The sequence below is a fragment of the Rhinoraja longicauda genome, chromosome 33 (genome assembly GCF_053455715.1).
Source record: "Rhinoraja longicauda isolate Sanriku21f chromosome 33, sRhiLon1.1, whole genome shotgun sequence".
Lineage (NCBI taxonomy): Eukaryota > Metazoa > Chordata > Chondrichthyes > Rajiformes > Arhynchobatidae > Rhinoraja > Rhinoraja longicauda.
Window position 1 is genome coordinate 20153107 of NC_135985.1, and position 27218 is coordinate 20180324.

A 27218-nucleotide genomic window follows, 5' to 3' on the forward strand; every position below is an offset into this window, starting at 1 on the left:
AATGTTAAAGATCTGGCCACTTGGAAAGATTGGCTTCTTGGCATTTATCTCTCTCCCCGTTCCGTCCCCTCTTTATGTAACTCTGTTCCAACAAGGTTCAATGGAAGCTTGAAGGACAGGACTTCATCTCATGTTCACAACACTGTACACTGCAAGGGCCAGGAAGCGAGCAGGCAAGATCATCTCTGACCCCTCTCACCCTGGCCACAAACTCTTCGAAGCACTTCCCTCTGGAAGGCGACTCCGGACTGTCAAAGCAGCCACAGCCGGACATAAAAACAGCTTTTTTCCATGAGTGATAGTTCTACTCAACAACCAAAGTCTGTAGTCTCTTTTTTGCTCTGGTTTATTTTCACCCACATGTTTAGACCGTAATGGTGTATCCTTATTGTTTTGATGTGTTTATGCTTTATTCTTAATTATTAACTGTATGTTTGTGTTGCCATTTGTGAGCGGAGCACCAAGGCACATTCCTTGTATATGCACATACTTGGCCAATAAACTTATTCATTCATTCATTCATTTATTCATTCATTCATTCATAAGTTGTAGGAGCAGAATTAGGCCAACCGGCCCATCGCGTCTACCCCGCCATTCAATCATGGCGGATCTATCTTTCCCTCTCAACCCCATTCTCCTGCCTTCTCCCTGCAACAAAAAAGCAGTTGGGTCATGCTAATCCAGTGTAGAGCATTGATCGGGAGCACTGGAGTTCAAGTTACTGAACGGCACCATGGAGTCACACAGTCACGTAAACAACCCAATGTCTTGGCCTCCACAGCCGCCGGTGGCAAATAATATCTTAATACTGCCCTTTTTTCTTACAATCTTGTCCCATTATTATCTTTTCTAAACATACCCGATCAAAGATTTCCCCTTTTCTTCCCCGTGCCCTTGCCTCTGGCATGAAACCTCTCTGACCCCAGCTTCCTGTTCTGCCAAAAGATCACCCATGCGAGATTTTAACTGGATTCAACTCCGAAAAAGCCAAGCACTCTGTACAATGCCCTTCTATTTCTTAATCGGAACATTAATGCAGCCGGCTTGAAGCATGCACAACTTAACAGATGTAAAGAGTTTACAATTCTCACACTCATCCTGGAGAATTGCAACCTATTTTGTTCAATGCAAACCAGGGTCTTATTTGATAGACGCAAGACGCCAGATACTGCCTGACCTGCTGAGTGCCTCCAGCAGTATGTTTACTGCTTCTTTGACAGACTCTCTCCGAACAGGGACAGCCACATTGGCAGTTTTAACCTCTCATCTGTTTGTGGCTTGGTGAGCGACATTCAGTCAGCACAAATCAGATGAACAGATGTAAATAATTACAGCAGGATGCGAAGAACCACCAAGACTAGGGACTCTGGCCTGATCCGTCATTAATAGGATTGTGGTTTAAGTCTTACGTTCATCCTATGTTCCAGTCCTATCCTCACACCCCTCGATTCCCTTAAGAACCCCCAAAAGTGATGAGTCTCCATTTTAATAGACATCGTGTCTGAACATCCAAGTCAATAGTGGAGGATTCCAAAGATAAACAACGCTGGGAAGAACTCTCTCCATCTTAGTCCCAGCAGTTGTTGGACAAGGGATGGTAGGAAGAACCGGGGGGGAGGGTCTTATCTTCGGTGCCTTCAAGGTTGGCTGCAGGAGGCGCCTCCAGGGCACAAAATAATCCAAGTCTATCCAACCTCTCCCTTAGTCCCAACATCTGCTGGGACTAAGATGGAGAGAGTTGTTCCCAGTGTTGTGCATCTTTGGAATCCTCCACTACCCGCCCAATCCTGGTGAACTTCCTCTGCACCCTTTCCAAAGCTTCCACATCCTCCTCTAATGGGGAGACCAGAACTGTACGCAATACTCCAGGTGAGGCCCAACTAAAGTCTTATAAAGCAGCATCGTGACTTCCTGACGTTTACACTCAATGCCCCCCTGACCTGCTGCAGATTTACTGGCACATTAACACAGCAACACAATAAACTAATATACAATAAACAATTACACAATAAATTATCAATGAACACTTGGTAACCAGACTATGACAATAGCAATGTAATGAGGATAATGTTTTGGAATTTGTGAGTTTCTCTGTCACACCCTGAGAATGATAAACCTTAGCTGCAGAGCTCCCTCTGTGCACTAGGTGGCAGATTAGGTCCAAAGTCATACTTGCACTGGTGTGGGAGCTGGGAAAGAGGGGGGGGGGGGGGGGGGGAGAGGGATGAAGGATGAGAGCGAGATCCTATAAATAGTTGGGCTGCCAACCCTCCAGGAAAGCTCTGAAATCTCCAGGATTTGCAGATTAGTCACCAGGATGCAGCAACAAACAGCTCAGGTTGAAAGATTTAGATTTCTTTGAAGAGTATTGGTTCTGAACATGCAGAATTATTTTTGTGCCACCACGGGCAATGTTGGCAAAGAGGACGTTTACACCCCTCCCCCATCGTCCTTCCATTGAACGGCTATTCCACAAACACTTAACAGTCACACTAATCGCTCTGGACCTTCTCTAGACTTTTTCCCGCGCTGCTTCTCCTTCTTCTTCTTCGTGCGTTTGAGGCAGCAGAAATTATAGCGCCGCAGCCAGTGCAATGTGCTGTTGTTGAGGGCCGTGAGGTCTTCTACCCCTCCACAAGGGGGACGGAGGACAGTGCAGTCAAAAATGCCGTGCTGCGCTGTTTGCTGGTCTGCTCCACACACGCAGGCTGCTGATGGACGTAACCCCCAACGATGCATGTTGGCGTTGACCCGGCCGACCCCTGTGTGGAGCCGGTTCAGGGTGACCCACTCTTTGCGGGGCGTGTCCGAGCCGGGTGGGGCTGTGGTGGTCGGTGCGACAGTGAATTGAGGAGGTGGCGATGTCTGTTCCCAGCTGGTTCCCGTTAAAACATGAGCACACATTTTCATTCTGGTAGTTTCAGAGTCACCATTTCTCAGAATACACTACCACAGAAAAGCACAGGAACAGGCTCATTGGCACACATTGTCGGTTCCTGCTCGTTTTAAAACTTCTAGATTTACTGAAGTAACTGCCTTCACATTTCCCAGCACCGGTGGTGCGATTGCAACCCATTCTCCTGATCAATAGTCAGATTTCTTTTGGAGATACAAGGAACTGCAGATGCTGGAATCTCCAGCAAAATGCAAAGTGCTGGAGTAACTCAGTGGGTCGGGGAGCATCTGGGGAGGGAAATGGACGAATGATATTTCGGGTCGGAACACTTCTTCAAATCTTTTCCTCCTCAATTTATTCGTCATCTTTTGCGATCTGTTCATTACTAGAAAGGTAGCTATTATTCATAAGATCATGAGTGATAAGAGCAGAATTAGGCCATTGGGCCCATCAAGTCTACTCCGCCATTCAATCATGGCGGATCTATTGCTCTCTGCTAACCTCAGTCTCCTGCCTTCTCCCCATAACCTTTGATACCCTTTCTAATCAATAATCTATCCATCTATGCCTTTGACTTATTCCTCGGCAAAGCAGAGGGCATTGGTGAATCTGCAGTCACATCTAGGCAGTGGGTTTACAAGTCCAGAAGGAAATTGGTCAACTAGATAGGTTCGTCGAGCTTGTTCATAATTCTAAACTATTGAATTATTATTGATCTGAGTTGTTGGTCCAGGTTTCTGGTTTGATCATATTTATTTTGGACTAACACCTGCCCAGGTCTCTCGATTACTAGTCAAGTAAAATAAAAACAGACAATGCGGTTGACCTCAGCTTAGAGAGGGTCAGAGTTCTGGGTCGAGGACTGTGCATCAGAAATGGGAAAAGAACCAAGTTACAGTAAAACTCCGACAAAGTTGTTGTGGTGGACTAGCCGATCTTCTGGTCTATTGGATGTATATAATATATTTTTAATTGACTTTTCTTTTTACATGTGCACAGCAGTGGAACAAAATCATGAGAGGAATATATCGGGTAGACGTACAGTCTCTTGTGGAGTCGGGAAATCCAGAACCAGAGGGCATACGTTTAAGGTAAGGGGGGAAAGATTTAATTGGAACCTGAGGGGTTATTTTGTTTACACAAAGGGTGGTGGATATATGGAACAAGCTTCCAGTGGAGGTGGTTGAGGCAGGGACTATCGCAACATTTAAGAAACACTTAAGACAATCACGTGGACAGGTTTAAAGGGATATGGGCCAAACGCAGGCAGGTGGGACTAGTGTAGATGGGGCATGTTGGTCGGCGTGGGCAAGCTGGGCTGAAGGACCTGTTTCCATGCTGTACAACTCTGTGGGAACAAAGTTTTCCTGTGAATCCAGTGAGTTTAAAGGGAGAGGGAAATATATAATCACTCCGGACCCAGGTCCTGACTGTAAACCTGTTCACATTCATGACCCCAGCCACTCACTGAACTGTGGACCTTGCAGCACACTCACAGCCTGGGGTCTTACACCAAACCCCACCGGCACGCGCTTTCAGGATGGAACGGTGAGCGAGACTGAAGCCGCATCTCATGTTCATACTTTATAGGAGCAGAATTAGGCCATTCGGCCCATCAGGTCTACTCCGCCATTCAATCATGGCCGATCTATCTATCCCTCTCAACCCCAGTCTTCTGCCTTCCCTCCACAACCCCATGAAAACACCCAATGACTGGGCCTCCACAGCCATCTGTGGCACCGAATTCCACAGATTCACCTCCCTCTGATCAAAGAAGTTCCTCCTCATCCCCTTTCTAAAGGTACGTCCTTTAATTCTGAGGCTGTGGCCTCCGGTCCTAGACTCTCCCACTAGTGGAAACATCCTCTCCACATCCACTCTCTCCAGGCCTTTCACTATTCGGAACGTTTCAATGAGGTTCCCCCTCATCCTTCTAAACTCCAGCGAGTACAGGCCCAGTGCTGACAAACGCTCATCATATATCAATCCAATCGTTCCTGGGATCATTCTCGTGCAATTCTCTGGATTATCAGAGTTTTACGTTGAAGTTGAAAGAAGGTTGGGGAAGGGGACGGACAGATGGAGAGGACACAGGGAACACGCCCGGGACCAAAGAGAACAACACAACGCAGCCTGCTGGGAGAGGCAGCTGAACCTCATGGTTCCACCAGGGCAGCCATCACCACACTCAGCTGGAGGTTTGCTTTCAACGCCAGAAGAATTCATTGACACATAGCTGCTGTGCAGCCCAAAGCCAGTTTTCACATGAGAAGAGGAAGTGGTATTGTAGTGACAAACATGACTCACCTTCTTTAAGACACTGTCTGACTCTGTTCTGCGGAGGTCTTGCCCGTCTTCCACTTCGTCCCTCTCTCCACCTGTAAGAGATTGCAGATTAACTCACCAAATTCACTGAACTATTCACCTAGTTAGACACCTCCAGGTGCTCCACAGATAGCGATGTGGATGTGCTGCAGGTGTTACCACAAGCACCAGCTCATCTCAGCTGCTCTCACTAGCAGTTTTACAGTCACTCACCTTTACAGCCCCTTGGTTTTCATCTCCTTTCCCCACACCCACCCCCACAACAGCAGTCATTCCTTGCACTGGTACCGGGGCTGGGATAAGGGGGAAAACTATTCTGTTCAAGGTGGCTGGATCTGGTCTCTCCCATTGCCCCGCACGCCTGCACATTCCAGTAGACATTAGTTGTCAGTTGAGTTTATTGTCACATGTACCGAGGTACAGTGAAAAGCTTTTGTTGCGTGATAACCAGCCAGCGGAAAGACAATACATGATTACAATCGAGCCATTTACAGTGTACAGATACATGATAAGGGAATAACGTTTAATGCAAGGTAAAGCCAGTGTGGTCTGATCAAAGATAGTCTGATGGACCCGATGAGGTAGATACTAGTTGAAAACTGCCCTCTATTTATGGTAGGATGGTGCAGTTGCCTGATAACAGCTGGGAAGAAACTGTCCCCGAGTCTTGTTGGGGTGCGTTTTCACACTTCTGTACCTTTTGCCAGATGGGAGAGGGAAGACGTGGGAGTGGCCAGGGTGCGACTGGTCCTTGGTTGTGCTGCTGGCCTTGCCGAGGCAGCGTGAGACGTCTGCTGGCCTTGCCGAGGCAGCGTGAGGTGAGTCGATAGAAGGGTGGTTGGTTTGTGTGAGGGTCTCGGCAGCGTCCACAATACGCTGCAATTTCCTGCGGTCTCGGATGGAGCTGTTCCCAAACAAAAAAGCTGTGATGCATCCATTGTATGAATCTCCTCAGCTCTAATCCCTTCTGAGGCACGGCCAACTCCTGCCCTGGTCGGGACCAGTGCAGTCGGCATCCCAAGGGGCACCTGAAGGAAACCCTTCTGTTGGACGACGACCAGCGGGACAATGCACGGATCGCGCCCCAAAGTTTCTCACACACCTTTCACGGCGCTCATCTGATGGCTGTCAAAGCCTCCAAACGTCTCCGCTCTCCTGGGGAGAGAGATGTGGCCCATGGCTCCCTCCTGCTCTGGGGTACCAGCTGCCTGTTGTCCAAGGGCAGCTCCGAAGCTCTGCGACAACAGATTCTGCAGGGCCTCCACTGTGTAAAGGAAGAGTTCAGTAAGTACACGGATGGAAGTGACACCATGAATACAAGGCAGTCCACCTATCCGCTCCACATTACAAACCAAGACACCGATGTTTATTGAAACTCCTGCCAGTTGAATAATGTGTCATAATCAACGCTCTCCATGTGTTCCCATTTCCATCATTAATGTCAGAACTGCCCCTGACAATCAGGGTTGCCAACTGTCCCGTATTAGCCGGGACAATCCAAATTGGTTTGTCCCGTACGGGACCGCCCTAGTCCCGTATAAGTAGGGTTGCCAACTTCCTCAGCGCCAAACAAGGGACAAAGGGTGACGTCACCGCCCCACGCCCCACGTGACCTCACCCAGCCAGCGGCCACGTGCTCCCGTTCCACCAATGGCGGCCCTAGTGAGTCCGTACCTAGAGTACTGTGTGCAGTTTTGGTCTCCAAATTTGAGGAAGGATATTCTTGCTATTGAGGGCGTGCAGCGTAGGTTCACTAGGTTAATTCCCGGAATGGCGGGACTGTCATATGTTGAAAAACTGGAGCGGCTAGGCTTGTATACACTGGAATTTAGAAGGATGAGAGGGAATCTTATCGAAACATATAAGATTATTAAGGGGTTGGACACGTTAGAGGCAGGAAACATGTTCCCAATGTTGGGGGAGTCCAGAACAAGGGGCCACAGTTTAAGAATAAGGGGTCGGCCATTTAGAACGGAGATGAGGAAAAACCTTTTCAGTCAGAGAGTTGTGAATCTGTGGAATTCTCTGCCTCAGAAGGCAGTGGAGGCCAATTCTCTGAATGCATTCAAGAGGGAGCTGGATAGAGCTCTTAAGGATAGCGGAGTCAGGGGGGTATGGGGAGAAGGCAGGAACGGGGTACTGATTGAGAATGATCAGCCATGATCACATTGAATGGTGGTGCTGGCTCGAAGGGCCGAATGGCCTACTCCTGCACTTATTGTCTATTGTCTATAGCCACTTCCACAGCTTCCTCTGGCAGTTCGTTCCAGGTACGGACTACCCTCCAAGTGACTCGGGTTCCTTCCACAAAGGACGTTTATGAACCTGCTGGGTTTGTACGGAGAAACATAATAGCGTCTAGGTCACCTGTATTCTGGGAACACTTCACCTGCTGTTGTGTTGGGATTTGAACTGGCGTCCATGGCCACTGGATTATTAGTCCAGTTATAATAACCACCAAGCCAAGGCATGAACTTCCAATGAGCAAGAAGGGGCTGAATTGGTCCCTGTCACTGCTTTTGTCATCTAATGTAGCTGTGCTGAGCGAGGACATTGACCCTCAGCCACAACACGTTCTTTATCTTCACTTCAATGAACACAAAGAACGGTGAGCAGTGGGCATGCTATCGATAATGCAGATGCGAATGAATTATACTGCATCTTCTCAGCACCCCTCCCCGCACACAGATTGTGCATTGAGATTTGGTTTGTTTTAACAAAATTAAACCTCCTCTTTGCTATTTCCAGGACACAGTTTGCATCCACAAAGACTCTTCACACCCCTGCAACAGTCTGTTCGAACTTCTACCATCGGGCAGACGATACAAGGCCTTCTACGCCCGCATCTCCAGACTCAGGAACAGCTTCATCCCCAGGGCCATAGCTGCTATGAACCGGTCCTGCTGAGCCGGATGGTCACATCGCACAGTGAACCGGCACAGATCTACTTGCACTTTATTCTGTTCTAAAACTGTTTCAATTTGTTTCATTGGGTTGTTTAAATTAATACTGACTAGCTAATTAATTTATTGCATCGTATGGGAGGCGCATTCCCAATCTCGTTGTACCCCTGTACAATGACAATAAAGATATATTGTATTGTATTGTATACACAAAGCGACCATGCTCTCTGGTCAGATAACAATACCAACAGGCAGTGATTCAGACGCAGAGAGATGTCGATCTCTTATCTTCCGAGGCAGGCCATCGTGCCTCTGAAAATTACAAGGAAAATCAGCTTCTGTTTCCCTGTTTCCTCTATTGAGAGCCGGGGTTTCTTTAACGTTCAATTCTATCTTTAATGTTAAGAGCAAAATGTATTTGCTAAAGGGAGAGATTAAGCAGACAAGGTCTCGAATCTGCACAGTTTAAACGAATGCGAAGTGATCGCATTGAAAGACAATAAGTTATTTGGGATGCAGGGTCGACACTTTGCCAGGATCAGGGAGCACAGCCCGAAAGTAAGAGATTGACCATTCCACATAGGGAGAGGAAGATAGATGTCAGCAAGTCGTGATGCAGCTCTATAGTCATGTTGTGCACCAACGCTGAGAAATATATCCTGAACGGTTCTTCCATCAGCTAGAATACTGTCTGAAGACATTGAACATTGAAGACATTGAACATTGTCTATGGAACCGATGCACTACAATGCTGAGAACTAACTATGCACTCTATATCTTTGATCTATCCATTGTATTTGAGTTTGACTTGATAGTATTTATGTACAGTATATCTGACCTGTTTGGATAGCATGTCAAAGCTTTTCGCTGCACCTCAGTAGAAATGACAACAATAAACTTAAACCGAAACCTTATGCATCTCTTTCAATCATTTTTTCTTTGTTCCTTTTCATATCTCGAGTTTCCCTCTCCCCTGACTCTCAGTCTAAAGAAGGGTTTCGACCCGAAACGTGACCTATTCCTTTTCTCCCGAGATGCTGCCTGACCCGCTGAGCTACTCCAGTATTTTGTGTCTAGCTTCTGTTTAAACCTAAAAGATTTTGGTTGGGCCACGTTTGGAGTCTTGCCTGCAGTTCTGGTCGCCCCAACACATGAAAGCTATGATGGCTTTGGAGAGCGTACAGAAGAGGTTTATCAGAAAGCTGCCTGGATTACGGATGTATTGGTCAAACGTTGGACAAACTTGGGATTGTTTTCACTGGAATACCGGAGAGGAAACCCGATAGGAATTTATGAAATTTTGAGTGACCAGTTTTTGATTGTGCGGTCAGTCAGAAACTTTCGCCCAGGGTGGACATGTCAAAAAGTGGAGGTTTAAGGTGAAAGGGGCAATGTTTAAAGGAGATATAGAGGGCATTTTTTTTTACACACAGAGAGTGGTGATTGCCTAGAACGTTGCATGGGGTGGTAGATACGAGTGGCATCATGTTTGACACAGACATTGTGGGCCGAAGGGCCTGTTCCTGTGCTGTACTGTTCTATATTCCATGCTCGTGATCAAAAGACATGGGAGCAGAATTAGGCCAGTCGGCCCACTGAGTCTGCTCCACTATTCCATCATGGCTGATCTATCTTTCCCTCTCAATCACATTCTCTGCCTTCTCCCTGCAACATTTGACACCCTTATTAATCCAGAACCTATCAATCACTGCTTTCAAATACCCAATGACTTGGCCTCCACAGCCATCTGGAGCAGTGAATTCCACAGATTCATCACCCCCTGGCTAAAGAAATTCCTCCGCATCTCCAATCTAAAGGTACGCCCTTCTATTCTGAGACCGTGTCCTCTGGTCTTTGACACTCCCACCAGTAGCAACATCCTCTCCACATCTACTCTATCTAGGCCTTCCATTATTTGGTAGGTTTCAATGAGATCCCCCCCCCCTTATCCTTCTAATCTCCAGAGAGTACGCCCTCGTACATTAACCCAGTCATCCCTGGGATCATTCTGGCAAACCTCTCTGATCCAGCCTCTGCCTTGGCTTAAACAACCCAACAAACTCAAGCTCAATTAGCTAGCTAGCTAACTAGCTAACTCTCTCCCTCTCTCTCCCCCCCTCTCTCTTTCTCTCTCTCCCCCCCTCCCCTCTCTCTCTTATCTGCTCCATCCAGAATCTCCAAGACCTTTTCCAACCTTGGTCCTCTGATCACTCCCAAATTGAACTGTCCCACCATTTCAGCGAGTTCACCAGAGGGCATTTATTCACAAAATGCTGGGGTAACTCAGCAGGTCAGGCAGCATCTCAGGAGAGAAGGAATGGGACCCGAAACGTCACCCATTCCTTCTCTCCTGAGATGCTGCCTGACCTGCTGAGTCACCCCAGCATTTTGTGAATAAATACCTTCGATTTGTACAAGCATCTGCAGTTATTGTCTTATACCACCAGAGGGCACAGTCATAGGATTGAGGGCATCGATGAAAAGGATGATCAACCATTGGATTCTCAAGGGCAATAAATGCCAGTTTGGATATGCCCACATCGCACGAATGAAAGAAACATTTCATTGGAGGGGAAGCCTCCAGTTGAATGTTCTGCCCTTGACCAGAGGTTCTGCCCACCGGCTGCACACCACCATTTAAAGTAATAATGAGAAAATGTCGGTCGGTTTGATGCTACTCTGATGTTGATCAACAAACGTAACAACTTGGCATTGGTTAGATGTGCAAACATCATGGGAATTTAAGAATTTTCTTGCAGGACAGAGCTGCCAACTTTTAGGACTGGCATGCTGACTTACTGAGACTATTTGAAGCACATCTGGTGTGCAGCTATTTCTATACCATGGAATGCCAACTCTGTTTATGAAGTGGCCAGTAGTGGTGGTTAATGGCACGCCAATGTCTAGGGGGGGGGGGGGGGGGGGTAGAACAAGATGTTCTATATAGGCTTGGATCATCATCTTCCTGACTTAGTGAACCCACCATCCACACTTTATTGTCATCTACATTCCACCCTTTCACAAAACTGTCCCTGCCACAATTTTTTTTATCTCCAGCTACTTCCAGCGCCGACTGTCATGATTTTCAAGAACTCCTTTGAAAATATTCCCTTAAGTTTCATTAAAGCCCTGTGAGAAAAAGTGGTGGATGCAAAAACACTCATCTTAAATATGCATTGAAGTGTCATAACCTGGATGAAGAGACCACAGTTCATAAGATCATTAGTGATAGGAGCAGAATTAGGCCATTGGGCCCATCGTCTACTCCGCCATTCAATCATGGCTGATTCATTGCTACCTCCTTCTCTCCATAACCTCTGACACCTGTACTATTCAACAATCTCTGCTTTAAATATAGCCACTGACTTGGCCTCCACAGCCTTCTGTGGCAAAGAATTCCACAGATTCACCACCCTCTGACTAAAGAAATTCCTCCTCATCGGCTTCCAAAATGAACGTCCTTAAATTCTAAAGCTATGACTCCTAGTCCTAGATTCTCCCACGAGTGGAAACCTTCTCCCCACATCCAAGTGTGTAGGTGCAACATCGATTTTTCACCACCCTTGATTCCAGAGCCTTTCTGGATTATCCGGACCAAGAGTGGTTACGGCCCTGAGGGCCCAAGCTACCGGCCCGGGAACGAATCTATCGGCTCCGGCCAGGCTGGAGCTCCAGAGCCCTGGCAGGTGGCACATTCGCCCTGCCGATTGGCACAGAAGTCCCTATGAGGTAGAGATTGGCCACCTTTTCTGGTGAGATTTCGAGGGGGGGGAAGAGAAGAATTTTGTCCGGATTAAAGTGGGGGCTGGACCACCAGTTGCCAGAAAACCAGTGGTGGACCTGTCGTTGGGTAATTAGTTCCTTTTTAGATAGCATGGATTCAATGGGAAGAATGGTCTCTTTCTACGCCCGTGACAATCTGACCCAACATTACCTGCCCCACAAATGTACGAGCGGTCAGGTTAGACGGCAGTGCACTTACCTTCCTTCATTGCATCCTTGATCAGCGACTCGCCTTTCGGGGCATCCTCTGAATTGGCTCTGAACAAAGACCTTGTAATCAAATTCTGAGATGCCTCTTCATGGCCACTCGACTCCACCATTTCCTTGTACAGCCTCAGCTTTTCCTCCAGCAGCAAGAGGATTTGTTGGTCTCTTTCCAGCAGCTTTTCTGTGTTGTGAAGGTAATCAAACGAAGAACAGAGTTCAATCAAATGCATCGGTATTAACTGGTGTGTGGATCACATGGACCAAGCAATGGGTGAACACCCACCCGACTGAACTTGACCCAGATGGCGAAAAGGCGGAACAAAATATTTTTTTCACCAGTGATCTTTCATATGGACTAAAGTGACCCGTAAGGAGCCCACTTCTGCAAACTATGAGAGAGAATCTTTGGCCAGCTGCAGGCTGTTACAAATTTGTCCATTGTGCAGGATTAGACATTAAATATAATAAACAATGTCCCATCCCAGTCATTCTTCTATCTCTCTTCTCCCATCTGCCAAAAGGTACAGATGGTTGAATGCACGCACCACCAGGCTCAGGAACAGCTTCTTCCCCTCTTGTCTATTCATTTCCCTCCACAGATGCTGCCTGGCCTCCCTGAGTTGTTCCAGTAATTCATTTTTTCCTCGATGTTCTTAAGCTATTAGGCTTCCCCACGGTCCTTCCATAAGCCAGGGTGCAGTCCAATTCATCTCTACCCCATTGAAGACATCGAACTTTGTCTATGGAACTGATGCGCTACAATGTGGAGAACTATATTCTGGACTTTATAACTTCCCCTTTGCTCTACCTATTGTACTTGAGTTTGACTTCATTGTATTTAGGTGTAGTGTCTGATCTGATTTAATGGCATGGAAAATAAACTTATTTACTGTGCCTCGGTACACATGACAATAATAAACCTAAACCTAAGCATCGAGGTCTAACCACCAATAACCTGAATCATAGTATTCAAGATCAAGTAGCAACATATAAGGAGTTTTTGATCAAATAATTCTTGATTCTTTTAAATGATCACATGAACAAAGAAAAGGCAAGTCTTCTCAGCAAGCATTCATTCCAATTAATCAACATTAAACTCTCTATAAGTGCTGCCACAAGGGAATGCAGATGCTGGAACAGCGAGGAAAAAAAACAATTACTGGAGCAATTCAGCGGGCCGGGAAGCATCTGTGGAGGGAAATGAATAGACAATGTTTTGGGCGGACTGAACATCAGTTTGAAGAAGGAAACCAACTCAAAATGCAATCTGCCCATAACTAAAGCCTACTTTCTTCACAACTGCCAATTCATTTTTTCCCAAGATGTCCAACTAACAGTTTTATAAAAATTGCCTTTCAAACCTGGCACGGTGGCGCAGCGGGAAAGTCGCTGCCTTACAGCGCCATGTACCCAGGTTCGATCCTGACTGCGGATGCTGTCTGTACAGTGTTTGCACGTTCTCCCCGTGACCTGCGTGGGTTTTCTCCGGGTGCTCCGGTTTTCCTCCCACATTCCAAAGACGTGCACATTTGTAAGTTAATTGGCTTTGGTAAAAATTGCAAATTGTCCCCAGTCTGTAGGATAGCATTAGTGTGCGGGGATCGCTGGCCGGCGTGGACTCGGTGGGCCGAAGGGCATGTTTCCACGCCGTATCTCTAAACTAAACACACTAATACAAGCCACAACCCCAGTCCTTTGAGTCTAAACCGTCTATTTTCCAATTCTCTCTCTCACGGTGCAATAAACTAACAGCTGTACCTTTCAGCTCTTTGGCTCTGCTCTCCAGTTGTCGCCTGTCTTCCTCCGACTCGCTCGGAATTCCCTCATCTTCATCCTGCACCCTATAGCAGGTGACAGAATAGAGGTTTCCGGCATTAGAGGAGAGATGGAGAGGGGGGAAAAAAGTCCTTTCACGAGGTGGTTGCAGAAGAAACGAGAGTTGGGAGTGCTCAGAAGATTCAATGGGTCTGTGTGATTTTTATTATGGATAACTTTTTCACACAAAGGGTGGTGGGTGTATGGAACGAGCTGCCGGAGGAGGTAGTGTAAGAAAATAACTGCAGATGCTGGTACAAATCGAAGGTATTTATTTCACAAAATGCTGGAGTAACTCAGCAGGTCAGGCAGCATCTCAGGAGAGAAGGAATGGGTGACGTTTCGGGTCGAGACCCTTCTTCAGGCCGGAGGAGGTAGTTGAGGCAGGGACTATCGCAACGTTTAAAATGCATTTAGACAGGTACATGGATAGGATAGGTTTAGAGGGATATGGACCAAATGCAGGTAGGTGGGACTAGTGTAGATGGGACATATTGGACGGTGTGGGAAAGTTGGTTCGAAAGGCCTGTTTCCACATTATATGACTCTATGAGTCACTAAAATGAACACATGGATCAAATTGAGCAAGGAAGCGCTGAAACCCAATCTCAGTGTGAAAACAAATGCCCTTGGCAATGGCCTCTCACCTCGGACCGGAAGTCTTGGGCGGCATTTACAATTCCTTCCTGATTTAAGTTTAATCTCTGGCAATGACCGCAGGAAACAAAGGTGCCTGGCAGAGTTCTGTTCGGTGATGTGTGGTGTCTTGGCAGTTATCCCTCTGATACAGGATGTTTGCTCCTGGGAAGATGCCTCACCCACCTACTGCGCATTCACTGAGAAACTGTGAGCATGTTTCATCGCCGACACTAGATGGAGAACGGGCGACACGATGGCACAGCAGTACAGTTGCTGCTTCACAGTGCCAGAGTCCCGGGTTTAATCCTGACTACAGGTGCTGGCTGTACGGAGTTTGTACGTTCTCCCAGTGACCTGCGTGGGTTTTCCTCGGGGAACCCTGGTCTCCTCCCAGATTTCAAAGGCATACAGATTTGTTGGCTAATTGGCTTCGGTAAAAAAAAAATGGTAAAATTGTCCTGTGGGTAGGATAGCGCTAGTGTACGGGGAAATCGCTGGCCGGCGTGAACTCAGTGGGCCGGTGCCTGTTTCCGTTCTGTATCTCTAAACTAAACTAGTGGCAACAATCCCAGTCCCAGCAGACAATGTAGAAGGAAACTATGGTCCAGGAACTGTACAAATATATAACTCATGACTGGAAAGGCTGGCATAGAAGTAAATGCTGGCTTAGGGCAGCACGGTGGCACAGATGGTAGACCTGTCTCCCAGCGCCAGAGACCCGGGTTCGATCATCACCTTGACTGCTATCTGTGTGGAGTTTGCACGTTCTCCCTGAGACCATGGGGGTTTCCTCCGGGTGCTCCAGTTTCCTCCCACATCCCAAGGATATGCAGGTTGGACTGTCAATTGGCCTCTGTAGATTGCCCCTAGTGTGCAGGGAGATCGATGGGAAAATGGGATATCATAGAACTAGTATGAAAGGGTGATCAGTAGTAGGCATGCACTAGATGGGCTGAAGGGCCTATTTCCATGCTGTATCTTTCAATCAATCAATCAATCAAAATGCAGTCTCTAATTGAATACTCTTCTTCAGAGCAATGACCAGTGAGAGAACATTGGCTGACTTGGCCAACTATTGCTGAGAACGTCCGAGGGTGAAATGTCAGCCCTGCGAGTATAATTCCAAGATCCCAATCTACTCCGTCATTCAAAATTAAAGAACTCCTGAGCACCAGGAGATTACACGTGCACAATCGATTCCCTTTGAAAAGCTGCTCAGACTTTGAGAGGAAGAGTTAACGTTGCGGGATGCAACTGAGATTACTGGTGTTGGAATCTGGAGCAAAAAGGCAAACATGGTAGGAACTCAGCATCTGTGGGGGGGGGGGGGGAGGGAATGTTGATGTGTCAGGTCGAGACCTTGGACCAGGACTGAGAGTGGAGGGGGGTGGTGGGGCGGAGTGGTGGGTGGGGGGGGGGGGGCTCGGGAGGGGGGGTGGGGGTGGGGCTCGGGGAGGGGTGGGTCGGGGGGGGGAGAGGGAGGGGGGGGGGGGTGAGACAGGTCAGTAGGTGATTGGTGCAATGGCAAAAAGGCAGCTGTCTGTGTTGATCTCCGCTGGGTCTCTCCTGCACGCCCCCACATGAAACACTTACATGATGTCGGCTGTCTGCTGAATGATCTGCATCCAGTTGGTCCTCTCCTCTTTGGAGCTTGCTCGCACCTCGTACATCTCTGGCTCCTGGGCTGCGGCACTGATCAGGAACAGCCCCTTCTCCTCGTGCGCCACCTCCCGCACAATCAGCTTCTGCAGCGGCACCACCGTCGACTTCTGGTCCTGGAGCACACGTGAGAAAGCAACACGCGTGTATCAGTGAGGATGAGGAGAGGAGAGTGAGGGGGCAAAGCATGAATAGATGGCGTGCTCACGGCACAGACACCCCTAGACTTCCCTTCTATTTAATTTATCTCGAGTTTCACTCGGCTGAGTCTGTCTGAAATGATCTCATCTTCTTGATATTTATTCACAAAGTGCTGGAGTAACTCAGCAGGTCAGGCGGCATCTCAGGAGAGAAGGAATGGGTGACGTTTCGGGTCGAGACCATTGAAGGGTCTTGACCCGAAACGTCACCCATTCCTTCTCTCCTGAGATGCCGCCTGACCTGCTGAGTTACTCCAGCATTTTGTGAATAAATACCTTCGATTTGTACCAGCATCTGCAGTTATTTTCTCATCTTCTTGATAGATCGTACAGACTGATTTCCTGCCGCCAGATCAAACACTCGTCCACATCAGCAGACACGACCTCTGAATCTCCATCCTGAATCAGTCTGGACCTCAACGATTGTCAGAACGTTCTGAGGTGGCTCTCTGACCTACTCCTGATCTTAGAAACAACACTTGTGACAAAGCACTCAGTATTGCAACAGCAATATCATCTCGCAGAGTTCAAACAACTCTCAAGTTAAACAGGGGTAGTTATAGTAGTCCTAAAATTAAACAGCATGGAAACAGGCCCTTCACTCCAACTTGCCCATGCTAACCAAGATGCCTCATCTACACATATCCCTCTAAATCTTTCCTATACTTGTACCTGTCCAAATGTCTTTTAAATGTTGCATTAGTACCTGCCTCAACGACCTTCTCTGGCAGCTTATTCCATATATCCACCACCCTCTGTGTGAAAAATCTGCCCCTCAGGTTCCTGTTAAATCTTTCCCCTCTCACCTTAAACCTATGTCCCCTGGTTTTTGATTCCCATATTCTGGGTAAAAGACTTTGTGCATTTCATCTATCTATTCCCCTCATGATCGTACAACTCTATAAGATCACCCCTCATCCTCCTGTGTTGCAAGGGATAAAGCCCTAGCCTGCCCAACCTCTCCCTACAGCTTAGACCCTCACGTCCTGGCAACATCCTTATAAATCTTCTCTGCACCCTTTCCAGCCGAGCAACGTCATTTTAATAGCAGGTTGACCAAAACTGAAGACAATACTCCTAACTAAATGCAATACTCCGAATAACAGCTGGTTGCAACCTGTTATAGCTCTTCCTTCACGGAAGTAAAATGCAGACATTGTGGATGGTCGGTACTGACTGCTTGTGGTCAGTTATGACTCGGATAGCACTCTTCAAAATGAGTCAGACGATTGTAAACTTCAGAGAATTGATGACACAAATTGAGATCGACTGTTTGGTGCAATACTGAGGGGAGCACTGAACTAGAATTGGTGCGTCTGCGATAAGGTTCAAACGATGGTGGCGCAGCGGTAGAGTTGCTGCCTTACAGCGCCAGAGACCCAGGTTTGATCCTGACTAAAGGTGCTGACTGTATGAAGTTTGTATGCTCTCCCCGTGACCTGCGTGGGTTTTCTCCGGGCGCTCCGTTTTCCTCCCACTCTCCAAAGACGTACTGGTTTCTAGGTTAATTGGCTTGGTGTAATCGTAAATTGTCCCTGGTGTGTATAGGATAGTGTTAGTGTGTAGGGGTCGCTGGTCGGCAGGGACTAGGTGGGCCGAAAGGCTTGTTTCCGCACTGTATCTCTAAACTAAACGATCCATGGACTCTCTAAGTATGAAGGACACTGTTTTACAACAGGGTTGGCTCTCCCAGTCAATATTTGTCCTTCAATTAATCTCAGAGAAGCAGATGGGCTAGTTATTGCTAGCTTGCTGCTTGCAGGAGCCCTGTGTTCATAAATTGTCTCTGCTCCCAGCCACTGTGGCCCCTCAGGGAGTCGAGCTGGTGAGGCCGATCCGTGTTGTGATACTAAACTTTCTTCACCCTCGAACAGTTCACCTAAATGTTTACCCTTCTCCAAAAGCATCAGTGGCCAAAAGCCCGGGGATATTCTGAAAGGGGTGCAGTGTGTAATCGGTAACACCGGAGTGATGTGGAGGAGTGTAAGACCAAGGAAAGTTATCAATTAAATTCTAACTTACCAACGAAGCAAAAGTATACTTCTGATCCTTCTCCTGAAGAAACACGAGCATGTCGGACAGCAGAACAGCGTGGACCTCTGGAAGGCAAGGAGTAGGTGGTTAACATACAGGGAGTGTGAGCACAGTTGCTCCCACTAGCACAAATCTTCAGTATCACTTCAACAACCACCAGGATGTCAGGCTACCTTGCAAATCTTGGGAGAGAGAAATTATGGAAAGATGAATTATCGGGCTATTTTCTCTCAAAACCAGTAATTTGGAAATCTGTTACAGATCCCCACGGTAAACCACTGGGAAACTACATATATATTCACCTGTATAAGGAATTGCAGATGCTGGTTTATACTGAAGATAGACACAAAATGCTGGAGTAACACATCGGGTCGGGCAGCACCTCTGGAGGAAAGGAATAAGTGAAGTTTTGGGTCTGATGAAGGGTCTTGACCCGAAACTTCACCTATTCCTTTACTCCAGAGATGCTGCCTGACCCGCTGCGTTACTCCAGCATGTTGTGTCTATATATATATATATATATATTCACCTGTTGTGGGGAGTAGATCGTGTCTTTCTAAGCAGCTACCATCCCACAAGGAATGTCAGGTCAGTGCGCACAAAAGACTGACAAAGATGAACAAGAGGCAATGATGCATTCCATGAAAGGATTTGTAGGGTTCCTATCAGCATGAGAATTCTTGGGTTACTCAAACTAGAAATTTGCCAAAGTTATCATTGTATAATAAAGTTTGCAGGTCAAAAGTCTGCTCCTACTAAAAGATTGGCATTTATTGCCCAGCCCTAAACTATTGGAAAGCAAGTAATGTTAAGGAGATCACCAGCTTATGTTGCTAATCCATTCTCCAAGAACTTAGACAATAGACAATAGGTGCAGGAGGAGGCCATTCGGCCCTTCGAGCCAGCACCGCCATTCAATGTGATCATGGCTGATCATTCTCAATCAGTACCCCGTTCCTGCCTTCTCCCCATACCCCCTGACTCCGCTATCCTTAAGAGCTCTATCTAGCTCTCTCTTGAATGCATTCAGAGAACTGGCCTCCACTGCCTTCTGAGGCAGAGAATTCCACAGATTCACAACTCTCTGACTGAAAAAGTTTTTCCCCATCTCAGTTCTAAATGGCCTGCCCCTTATTCTTAAACTGTGGCCCCTTGTTCTGGACTCCCCCAACATTGGGAACATGTTTCCTGCCTCTAACGTATCCACTTGGTAGGAACAAGTTGAATTCACCCCCCCCCCTTCACTGTGAGGTGGGTGGAGTAATCTCCAATTAGCCTTACGGAGTGTGTTCCTCCAACAAGAGAGTGCCTGCCATTAGTCATGGGCCTTTGTGTGACCTAACCAGCACCCATTGGGCATTGTGCTTCATTTATGGAAGGGAGGATGATGTACCCTTTAGTCTCCCTGCCGCTGTTTTCAGCGTGGCCGGTCCATCATGCACCAGCTTTCTCCGTATCAAGTCTTCCTTTGCAAACATCTGGCCACTCTTCAGTCTCATGATGGCTTTGGTCTCAGTCCTGCAGTGGATCTCCTGCAGTCTGGTCCTCTTCTCGCATTCATTCACTTTGTGGTCCACCGCTGCAATCACCTCTTTAATCATCACCAGCGCCCTGGTGAGGTCAGCGTAATCATCTTCGTTTTCTGCAAAGAGTAATTAGCGAAAAATCAGAGTGAGCACCTCATCCAATTGTAATCAGAAACACACAGGCGGGTTCTCATCCAGAGAGCAGGATGCACGGGGTGGGGAAAGAGGGAGAAATGGAGATTTCCATCTGTAGGAACGCAGGAGACAGAATCTCTCCTCAATTTTGAAAAGAACCTTGTACTGAAGGGACTTTGGATCAAGAGCTGAGAACAGGGTTAGCTTAAACAGCACCCTGTACACATGACATTGATGAGGTGGGACAAATAGACACCTGGCAAAGCTGCAAATTGCCACAATCTCTGGATTTAAAAAGGCAATGTCACAGACTGGGCGAGATTAAGAGGAGATTCACTAAGATGGAGCATTTCAATTCTGAGGAGCGGATCAGTGTGCTGGGACTTTGTTCCTTGGAGCACAGGGGGCTGAGGGGTGATCTGATAGTCTTATCCACAATTATGTGGGACACAGATAGAGTAGATAGATGGATGCTTTTCCCCAGGTGTCTAAAAGTAGAAATGGGATATGTGTAGCTGAGCGTTCAACATTTAGAGGGATATGGCCCAAACACAAGCAGGTGGGGCTAGTGTAGATGGGGTATGTTGGTCGGCATGGCGAGTTGGGCAGAAGGGCCTGTTTTCACGCTGTATGACTCTATGACTACTCTAGGGGGCTTAGATTCAGGGCCTTTTTTAGTTTTATTCAGTGTAGACACAGGCCCTTCGGCCCACTGAGTTCGCACCGGAGAAAACTGGAGGGCCTGGAGAAAATCCACGCGGTCACGGGGAGAATGTACAAACACCGTACAGACAGCATCAGTAGTCAGGATCGAACCTGGATCTCTGGGGCTGTATGTAGCAAGTCTCCCACTGGGCCGCCCCATCAGGGTGGGTGATGGGAGGTTTAGAGGGGTTCTGAAGAAGATTTGTTTCTCCACCCAGCTGGTGGTTAGAGTCTGTAACGCACTGTCTGAGGGGATGGTGAGGGCAGGTACTCTCACAACATTCAGCAGGTATTTAGGGGAACATTTGAATTGCCAGCACACAGGGCAGCATGGTGGTGTGGCAGGCAGAGCTGCTGCCTCGCCATGCCAGAGACCCGGGCACTGTGCCTGTGTGGAGTTTGCACGTTCTCCCTGAGACCAGCTGGGTTACCTCCGGTTGCTCTGGTTTCATGCCACATCCCAAAGATGCACGGGTTTGGAGGTTAATGGTCCTTTGTAAATTGCCCCAAGTGTGTAGAGAGTGGATGAGAAAGTGGGATCACATTCAACTCATGTGAACAGGTAATGGAAGGGTGGCATGGACTCGGTTGGCAGCAGGGCTCATTACCATGCTGCATCTTTCAATCAATCGAATTACCATGCTGCATCTTTCAATCAATCGAATTACCATGCTGCATCTTTCCAGAACCAGAACCAGCCACAGTTTAAGAATAAGGGGTAGGCCATTTAGAACGGAGATGAGGAAAAACCTTTTCAGTCAGAGAGTTGAAAAATCTGTGGAATTCACGGCCTCAGAAGGCAGTGGAGGCCAAGTCTGAATGCATTCAAGAGAGAGCTAGATAGAGCTCTTAAGGATAGCGGAGTCAGGGGGTATGGGGAGAAGGCAGGAACGGGGTACTGATTGGGAATGATCAGCCATGATCACATTGAATGGCGGTGCTGGCTCGAAGGGCCGAATGGCCTCCTCCTGCACCTATTGTCGATTGTCTATTAATAAAACCTAGAAGGCAATGGACTATGTGCAGGTAAATGGCATGAGTACAGATGGGTGCTCAAGAGATTGTCAAAGCTGGAATCTGGAGCAAAAAAAGAGAGCTGCTGGAGGAACTCAGTGGGTCATTTGCGAGAATAAGTAGCATCGGTGAGAATAAGTGTGCGCTTGACGGTGGGAATGGACATGGTGGGTTGATGTTGTGTTTCTGTGCTGTGTGAGTCCACGACTCACTGCTTACCTTTGGTAAGATGGATGATTCTCTGGACAATCACCGGATACTTGGTAATCCTTTGAGTAACCAGTAATATACATTCCGGGATCCCTAACCTTCGAACTATGGAATTGGACATTTTTTTCTGAAAAGGTAAAAAAAAAGAAGACACTTCAGAGCGAGGATCCAAGCAGGCAGGTTTCAAACAGTCAGAGATATAAACACAAAATGCTGGTGTAAGTCAACGGGTCAGGCAGCATCTCTTGAGAACATGGATAGGTGACGTTTCGGGTTGGGACCCTTCTTCGGGCTGATTATAGGGAGGAGAAACTGGATGCAAGAAAAAACGAGGACAATTCATGGCGAGCAACACTTGGCATCAGGCAGGGTGGCTCCCCGATAGGCCAATTGTTGGTGTGATCCCAAGAGGGATTCATGGTGGCCAACTGTGGAACTGGTTACCTGTGGACTTTTATTGGAGGGAGGGGTGAGGAAAACGGGATTATTTGTCGAAGTTTCCACCGGGTGGCGCTTCGGTGGCAGCCTCGCCTATAGTCTGTCTGTCCTTTTCATCCTTTTTTTTTGTTATTTTTGGTGAGTTTTAAAACTATGTGTTAATGTTCCCTGGGTTGTTTTATGTGGGGGAAAACTTTTTTTCAATCCGGAGATGTGATTGTTTTCCGGATCGTATCTCCCGGTCGCTCTGCGGCCTAACATCGTGGAGCTGGAGGCCTTGCCTGGGACTGACTTTGAGCCCCACCACGGGGCGTCGACTTACCATCCGATCCCTTGCCTGGATCAACGCTCCAACCGCAGCCTGCGGACTTTAGCATCAGGGAGCTCGCAGTCTCGGGTTGAGACCGAGGTCGGGAAGCTCCAAGCTGCACGAAGTTCGACAAGCCCCGACCCGGGGTAGATCGCCCGGCATGGGGGAGCTGAGATTCTCCCCCGATGCAGAAGCTTGATCGCCCCGATGAGGAAGGCCTGCCGCCGGCTACGGGAGTCAAGATCGTCCCTTCAATGGAAGGTTAGAGGCCCCCGACCGCTGGAGGACAAAGAAGGGAGAGATTGAACTTTCTTTCACCTTCCATCACAGTGAGGAATGCGGAGGCGGTGGATGTTCATGTTAAAATGTATTTTGTGTGTTCTGTTGCTTTTTATTGTCCTGACTGTATGGCAAATGAAATTCCTCGTATGTTGCAAAACATACTTGGCTAATAAAGTATATTATGATTATGATGAAGTTACCTAACATTAGGGAATTCAACGTCCAAACTGCTGGGTTGGAAACTACCAAAGCAAAATAGGATGTGCTGTTCCTCCAATTTGCGTGTGGCCTCACTCTGGCAATGGAGGAGGTTAGGACAGAAAGGCCAGTGTGGGAATGGGAGGGGGAGTTAAAATGGTTATTGTTTCAGTCAGCCACTGTTTGAGTGGAGTCTGCACGCACCCGGACAAAGGACTGGAATTTCTTCTCTCGCGCCAACAGCTCCTTGTAGAAGTTCACTGCATCGTTGTGCTGGCCGCAGAACTTTCCATAGGTCTTCTTCAATCGCTCGGCACTAGATCCAGAGAACTGTCAAATAAAGCACCAGGGCACAGGTTAGGGAGGATAGAGGCTGCCCCTTTCAGAATGAAATGAAGTCTTCTTAATCCATGTAGGCAAATCTAGTCCAGACAACTGAATTTAATGGGCATCAAAGAAAAGGTCACAATTACCGTAACAAAAGGAAGACCTACTCAATGCACCTCGCTTGCCTGAAAGATGCAAGCTTCAGCTAAAAGATCTAGGCTATAAGAATGTGACTGTTAATACAATTAGCCAAGTATTACGCACATGCACTTCTCCTGCTCAATCACCAAAGCAGGGACTAATGCACCCCTAATAGAGATTACATTTCCGCAAAGAGATGGTTTGGGCAAGGAGAGGTGGTTGGGGCAGCCGAGACACAGAGGGACACGGTGTGGCGGGGATGTCCAGAGAAACGAGAAGGCAGGAACGGGATACTGATTGTGAATGATCAGCCATGATCACATTGAATGGCGGTGCTGGCTCGAAGGGCGGAACGGCCTACTCCTGCACCTATTGTCTCTGGTCTAAACAAAGAGGGGTGGGCCGCCGAGAACAAAGAGGGACCAACGTGTCTATAATGAGAGCTTCCACTACTTTATTGGCACCAGAAACATGGCAACTGTGTGCTGGGGGGAAGAAAACCTGGAGTGGGACAGCAATGGGGTCTGGGGCAGGAAGGAACAGAAGACGGAGAGGATTGTATCTCGTGGAACAGGAGTAGGTTGTTCTGGCCTCTGAATCAGTTCTACAAATGTAGCGTGCACCTCAACCACATTTACCTGTCTTTGACCCATGACTTTACCAATTAAAGTTAAGATATCAATCTCTATTTTCAAACAAATGTTTGCTTTACAAAACAACCTGTTAATATTCTTTGGCACACTTTGAAATCGCAAAGCTTTATGTCATGGAGGGCTGCTTGCTTTAAAGCTTTTATGAGACTTAAATCGCTGCTACCACCAATGAGCTGGTCTAAACACAGCCTGAGAAATGCTGGAGCAGAAAGCAGGAAATAAGATGGGGTGGAGATTTCAGGGTGTTGGCACTGTGTTGTGTTCAGCCATGTGGCTCTTGAAGTGACATTTGCACTCAGTCTCCAGGTTGGCAGGTTACTCAGCCACTGTGAGTTACCCTTAGTCATAGAGTCATACAGCGTAGAAACAGGCCCTTTGGCCCAACTAGCTCACATCGGCCAACATGTCCTACATCTATACTAGTCCCACCTGCCTGCATTTGGACCATATCTCTCCAAACTGGTCCTATCCATCTACCTATTTAAATGTTTCGTAAACGTTGGGATAGTTCCTGCCTCAACTACCTTCTCTGACAGCTTGTTCCACATACCCACCACCCTTTGTGTGAAAAAATTATCCCTCAGATTCCTATTAATTTTTTTCCCCCTTCACCTTAAACCTATGTCCTCTGGTCCTCGATTCACCAACTCTGGGCAACAGACTCTGTGCATCTACCCAATCTATTCCTCTCATGATTTTATACAACTCTATATGTGTAAGTGAATGTGTAGAATGGAGTCGTGGTCAAGCAGCATTGAAACAGGCCCTTTGGCCCAACATGTCCATGCTGACCAAGATGCCCCATCTACACTAGTCCCATCTACCTCAGTCTAATTACACATGAAGGATCTTGCAGTAACTCCTTACTGCCCGATACTGCACTGCAAGTGTTAGCCTAGATTGAGTCTCTGAGGTGGGACATAAATGCTCAGGTTTCTATCTGAGGCAAGAGAGCCACACGTGGAGATACAACTGATCCTGTCACAAGCGGTTGAAGAAACTAGAGTGCCATAGAGTCTGGCAGCAAGGAATCGGGCCCTTCGGCTCAACTTGCCCATGCTGACCAAGACGTCTCCTGAACTCTGGTCCCACCAGCCCACCCTTTGGCCCATATGTATCCCTCCAAATCTTCCCTAGCCATGTACTGTCTAAATATCTTTTAGATGTTGTTATAGTACCTGCCTCAACTACTGCCTCTGGCAGGTCATCCCATACACCCGCCACCCTCTGTGTGAAAAAGTTGCCCCTCAGCTTCCTCCTAAACCTTTCCCCTCTCACCTAAGCCTGGGTGAAAGACTCTGCATTCACCCCTTCTATCCCCCTCATGATGGGAATGTGGGGAAAATTTAATTGGATGAATGTAGGGTTGGTGTAATGGATTCTCACCAAATGGCCCATTTCTACGATGTATGGACTATTTCCATTAAAAAAATTAATTGATGGCGTTGTCGGTCGGTATGTATTACTGACCTGATTCACCAAAATATCCCCGATCTTTTTAATGATGAAACTCCGGTCACTGTTTTCCACCAGGGACTCTTTCTTTCTCTCCAAAATCCGACTGAAGAACTGAGTGTGAATGTCGATGAGGTCCTCCAGGCTGGGGAAGATGCGGTCCACCATGGAGCTCTCAAACTGCAGCTCCTTGGACATCCCCTTGCTGTAGATGTCGGACATGATCTTCAACGTCCGCAGGTGGTGCATTTCTGTCTGCATCAACTCTGAGGAGACATGCACACATAATGGATGAGTGACCGAGTGGTCAAATACCAACCAATTCATTATATATCCCAGTACAACGATCGCATCAGTCCTATTTCCCCCCCTTGCCCCAGTCCTACAAACTATTCACTCTCAATATCCCTTCTGAAGATATTGTTTTATCCCAAATTTTTGAAGCACTATTTCATTCAGAAATGTATGCAGATTAACCTTTCTGCAGCGACAGATTCTTACAGTGCAAAGTGACATTGTTTAGTATAGGGACAAATGGAACATTTACCATAGATGACATCCTGTTGTTTGATTACATCTTTGTTCTGTTGGCGCACAAACTTGTTGTCCACCACCATGCTCCAGGAGTCGGCTTCCAGCTCCTTGGCGTCCAACTCAAACTCGCCCATCAGCTGTCCGTCCATGACATCAGTACCTGGGGGGATGTGGAACACAAGTGCAGAGTCTGACAATAAACACCAATGTCCAGCACTTATTGTAACTACACACCATCACACGCAATCGCGACCCGAAACGTCATCCATTCCCTCTCTCCTAGATGCTGCCTGACCTGCTGAGTTACTCCAGCATTTTGTGATACCTTCAATGGGTGATTGATGGTCAGTGTGGACCTGGTGTGGACCCTTGATGATTGGGGGGAGCATGGTGGGGGGGGGGGGGGGGAAGGAGTCATGGTCAGATTTCTGAGCAGTGATCCACAAGCATTTGGATCTCAACTGGATCAGAGGGATATTGACCCTCATTGAAAATGATCGGAGGGCACCCAGTGATCATCTACGAGCACACATGAGCACGACAGAGAGATGCTGTTGTCTTGTGAAGGCTACCAACATCTTGAAAGTCACCCTTGATCCCAGGCGCTGAAGTCAAATCTACTCACATTCCCCTCCCCTTCAGAGAATTTGGTCTCATTCAAATGGAATCTGGGATGTGATGCAGAGGCATGTATAAAATAATATATGCCATTATATATAGCACATATATGATAGCTGTAATGTTGCTATATATATATCTATATAGCTATTTATAGATAGCCCAGGGCGAATTTCTACACGCCCAGGGCTTTCTCCATCGCTGCTCCCAC

General features: G+C 47.4%; 1 protein-coding gene across 5 annotated transcripts in view; it reads right to left on the bottom strand.

Moving 5' to 3' along the window:
* LOC144609075 (A-kinase anchor protein 13-like) overlaps nucleotides 1-27218 on the bottom strand; it is a 452410-nt gene that overhangs the window by 14767 nt on the left and 410425 nt on the right. For 4 of the 5 annotated variants that reach the window (XM_078427428.1, XM_078427427.1, XM_078427425.1 and 1 more), the window contains 11 exons: nucleotides 26403-26579; nucleotides 25871-26121; nucleotides 23484-23609; nucleotides 22061-22178; nucleotides 19855-20103; nucleotides 18450-18526; nucleotides 16162-16343; nucleotides 13873-13955; nucleotides 12107-12295; nucleotides 6324-6485; nucleotides 5204-5274 (listed from right to left, as the gene is read on the bottom strand). In XM_078427428.1, the coding sequence (XP_078283554.1) occupies nucleotides 5204-5274; nucleotides 6324-6485; nucleotides 12107-12295; nucleotides 13873-13955; nucleotides 16162-16343; nucleotides 18450-18526; nucleotides 19855-20103; nucleotides 22061-22178; nucleotides 23484-23609; nucleotides 25871-26121; nucleotides 26403-26579 (1685 nt within the window). The remainder of the gene's footprint in view (nucleotides 1-5203; nucleotides 5275-6323; nucleotides 6486-12106; nucleotides 12296-13872; nucleotides 13956-16161; nucleotides 16344-18449; nucleotides 18527-19854; nucleotides 20104-22060; nucleotides 22179-23483; nucleotides 23610-25870; nucleotides 26122-26402; nucleotides 26580-27218) is intronic. The other variant, XM_078427426.1, reaches the window with a different exon arrangement.